The 2337-nt window shown below is 36.5% G+C and overlaps 1 protein-coding gene across 1 annotated transcript; it reads left to right on the forward strand.

Moving 5' to 3' along the window:
- The first annotated feature begins 1260 nt into the window (after nt 1-1260).
- On the forward strand, nt 1261-2136 carry LOC143704706 (chemokine XC receptor 1-like). The gene has a single exon (XM_077197451.1). The coding sequence runs from the start codon at nt 1261-1263 to the stop codon at nt 2134-2136; it is 876 nt and encodes a 291-aa protein (XP_077053566.1).
- The last annotated feature ends 201 nt before the right edge of the window (nt 2137-2337 follow it).

The following is a 2337-nucleotide window of genomic DNA, read 5'->3' on the forward strand; positions in this document are numbered from 1 at the left end:
GTCTTGCCTATGTCTGCACGCTGCCGCACAGCATTTTACATTAATCAAAATTAAAGGATTATTTTTGGCTTCAATATCTCGTGGAAAAGAGGTTTTCCCCATAGCGTAAGATATTACGCAGTACTCGTTCCCTCTCTAGAGAGAACCGAGGTTACGTTAGTAACCGAGTACGTTTTATGCTGGCTGGACTTGTGCAGACTTTTCTTTATCTTTGATTCCAATCCTTTTCCCCGCTTGGTATATTACTCTATGTGCTCTTGGAAATTAAGAAAAATTTTAAGAGAATAATGCAATTTCATGTTATAATTTTGCCAGAAAAAATAAATAAAAATGTTACATGTACAAGCTTCAACGAGACATGTTGTTAATCATTGCAAACCTATAAATAATGTAGTATTATATAATTATTATTATTTTAATTAAACTGTTATTGTGATTATAATATCATATGAAAAATATATCTGTATAGCATGCATGCATGTGTGCATGTATGTATGTGTGTGTGTGTGTGTGTGGTTTGGGGGGGGGGGCTATTAAAGTAATGGCTTGTCTATATAATAAACCATAAATGACAGTGCTTTGCATCTGCGGCTTGAATGTGTTTCACTTGGCATCCAGTGTTGTGCAATATGGTTTTAAAAACTCATTATTGCCCATTATTGTTTGCATAGCTGGTGTCCTGTGCATTTTTTATCATATAAAATCATGCACATGTACTTATGAAAGCTGTGAAGTTAGACTATAAAACAGCAGTGAAGTTTATTTCAATGCAGAGAGACTGGACATTCACTCAGCAGGTGACTTACTCTTCTTTTCAGTTTTATTCATTCATTCACAGTGATATATAACAATTCTAGTGTTGCTATCAGTCATTTGGGGTTATATGAAGGTTAGGTGGATTGGTTATTGTAGGGGAGTCCAATGCTGCTCCTGGAGTGCCACTGTCCTGCAGTTTAGCTCCAACCCCAATTAAAAACACCTGAACCAGCTCATCAAGGTCTTAGGCATACTAGAAACTTTTCGGCAGGTGTGTTGAGGCAAATTGGAGCAAAAGTTTGTAGGACAGTGACCCTCAGGACTTAGTTTTGAAAAGTGTCTGAGCCCTTATTATTATTAATATTACTATTGAATTGACATAACAGTTTATTTGAAGCACATAACTAGAATTCTTGATGTCATTTTTTTCTCTTTAGATTTCAGTTGCATTATTTATATACATAATATTTGAGTTTGTTGGCTGAGAAGACCGACCAGGAGAAAATGAACAACTCTGCAGTGAACTTCACCACACTTGAAACATTCACCAACCTCACATCATCATTACTTAATGAAAGGGAAATGCTAGAAAATTTTACATCAGGGTTCAATTTCATGTTTGGTTTTCTTATACACTCCTATGTTTTGTGGCTCATTGTCAAAGGAACAGGAGGCAGCGTTGCATCAGATTACTTCAACCTCAATCTCTCTGTTTGTGAGATCATGTTCTCTCTGAATTGTTTATTAAGTATACTGGTAAATGCCATACGATATAAAGGATTCACAATATTACCACCATTTTTACAAGGACTTGCATTCACTGGTCGTCCTCTGTTTCAGTGTCTGATCTGTGTTGAGCGTTACCTGGCAGTGGTTCATCCTGTAACCTTTCTGAAGTTCAAACCTCTCAGATATAGAGTGATCTGCTGCACTGTTGTCTGGATAATTATTCTTGGCTCTTGTTTGTTCTGCCTTTTTTCTTCCATCTCAAATACGTTTTATATATATTCATGGTTTTTCTCCATTCAGTTGCTACTTGTCCTCTCCATTCAGTTGTTTTGCCTTTTGGTCATCCTTAAATCTCTGAAGCAGTCAGGACCAGGAGAGAGAAGAAGAGAGAGAGAGGAGGAAAACCACATGAAGAGAAGAGGGTTTATTATTATTTTAATAACTACAGTGAGCATGATTATCATGCTTGTTCCATATACTATTACTGGACTTGTCACTGCTATGAAACAATTTTATTCAGCTCTTTGGTTTATTAGTTTTATGTGTTTTATGCTGGCTGGTTTTGTACAGCCTGTTCTTTACCTGCACCGGACTGGGAAACTATCCTGCCTCTTTTCCTTCATAAAAACTAAAATAGTGATAATTTGTTGAGCTAGGCTTCTAAGCGCAAACAAAAGTGCACATGTTTGAGCTTATTTAACTGAAAGCAACTTGCACTGATACATCTTTCAACAAACTATGTTACTGTCACTGTTTTGCCTCAAGATGCACACCAGTATTTTCTTTTCTAAGGCAGGTTAAAAAAGCTACGTAAATGTCCTAATTGAAGGCCTAATCATGGCTTATTCCAAG

The sequence above is a fragment of the Siphateles boraxobius genome, unplaced genomic scaffold (assembly GCF_051911475.1).
Source record: "Siphateles boraxobius isolate OS27281-9 unplaced genomic scaffold, OSU_SipBor_1 11, whole genome shotgun sequence".
Classification (NCBI taxonomy): Eukaryota; Metazoa; Chordata; class Actinopteri; order Cypriniformes; family Leuciscidae; genus Siphateles; species Siphateles boraxobius.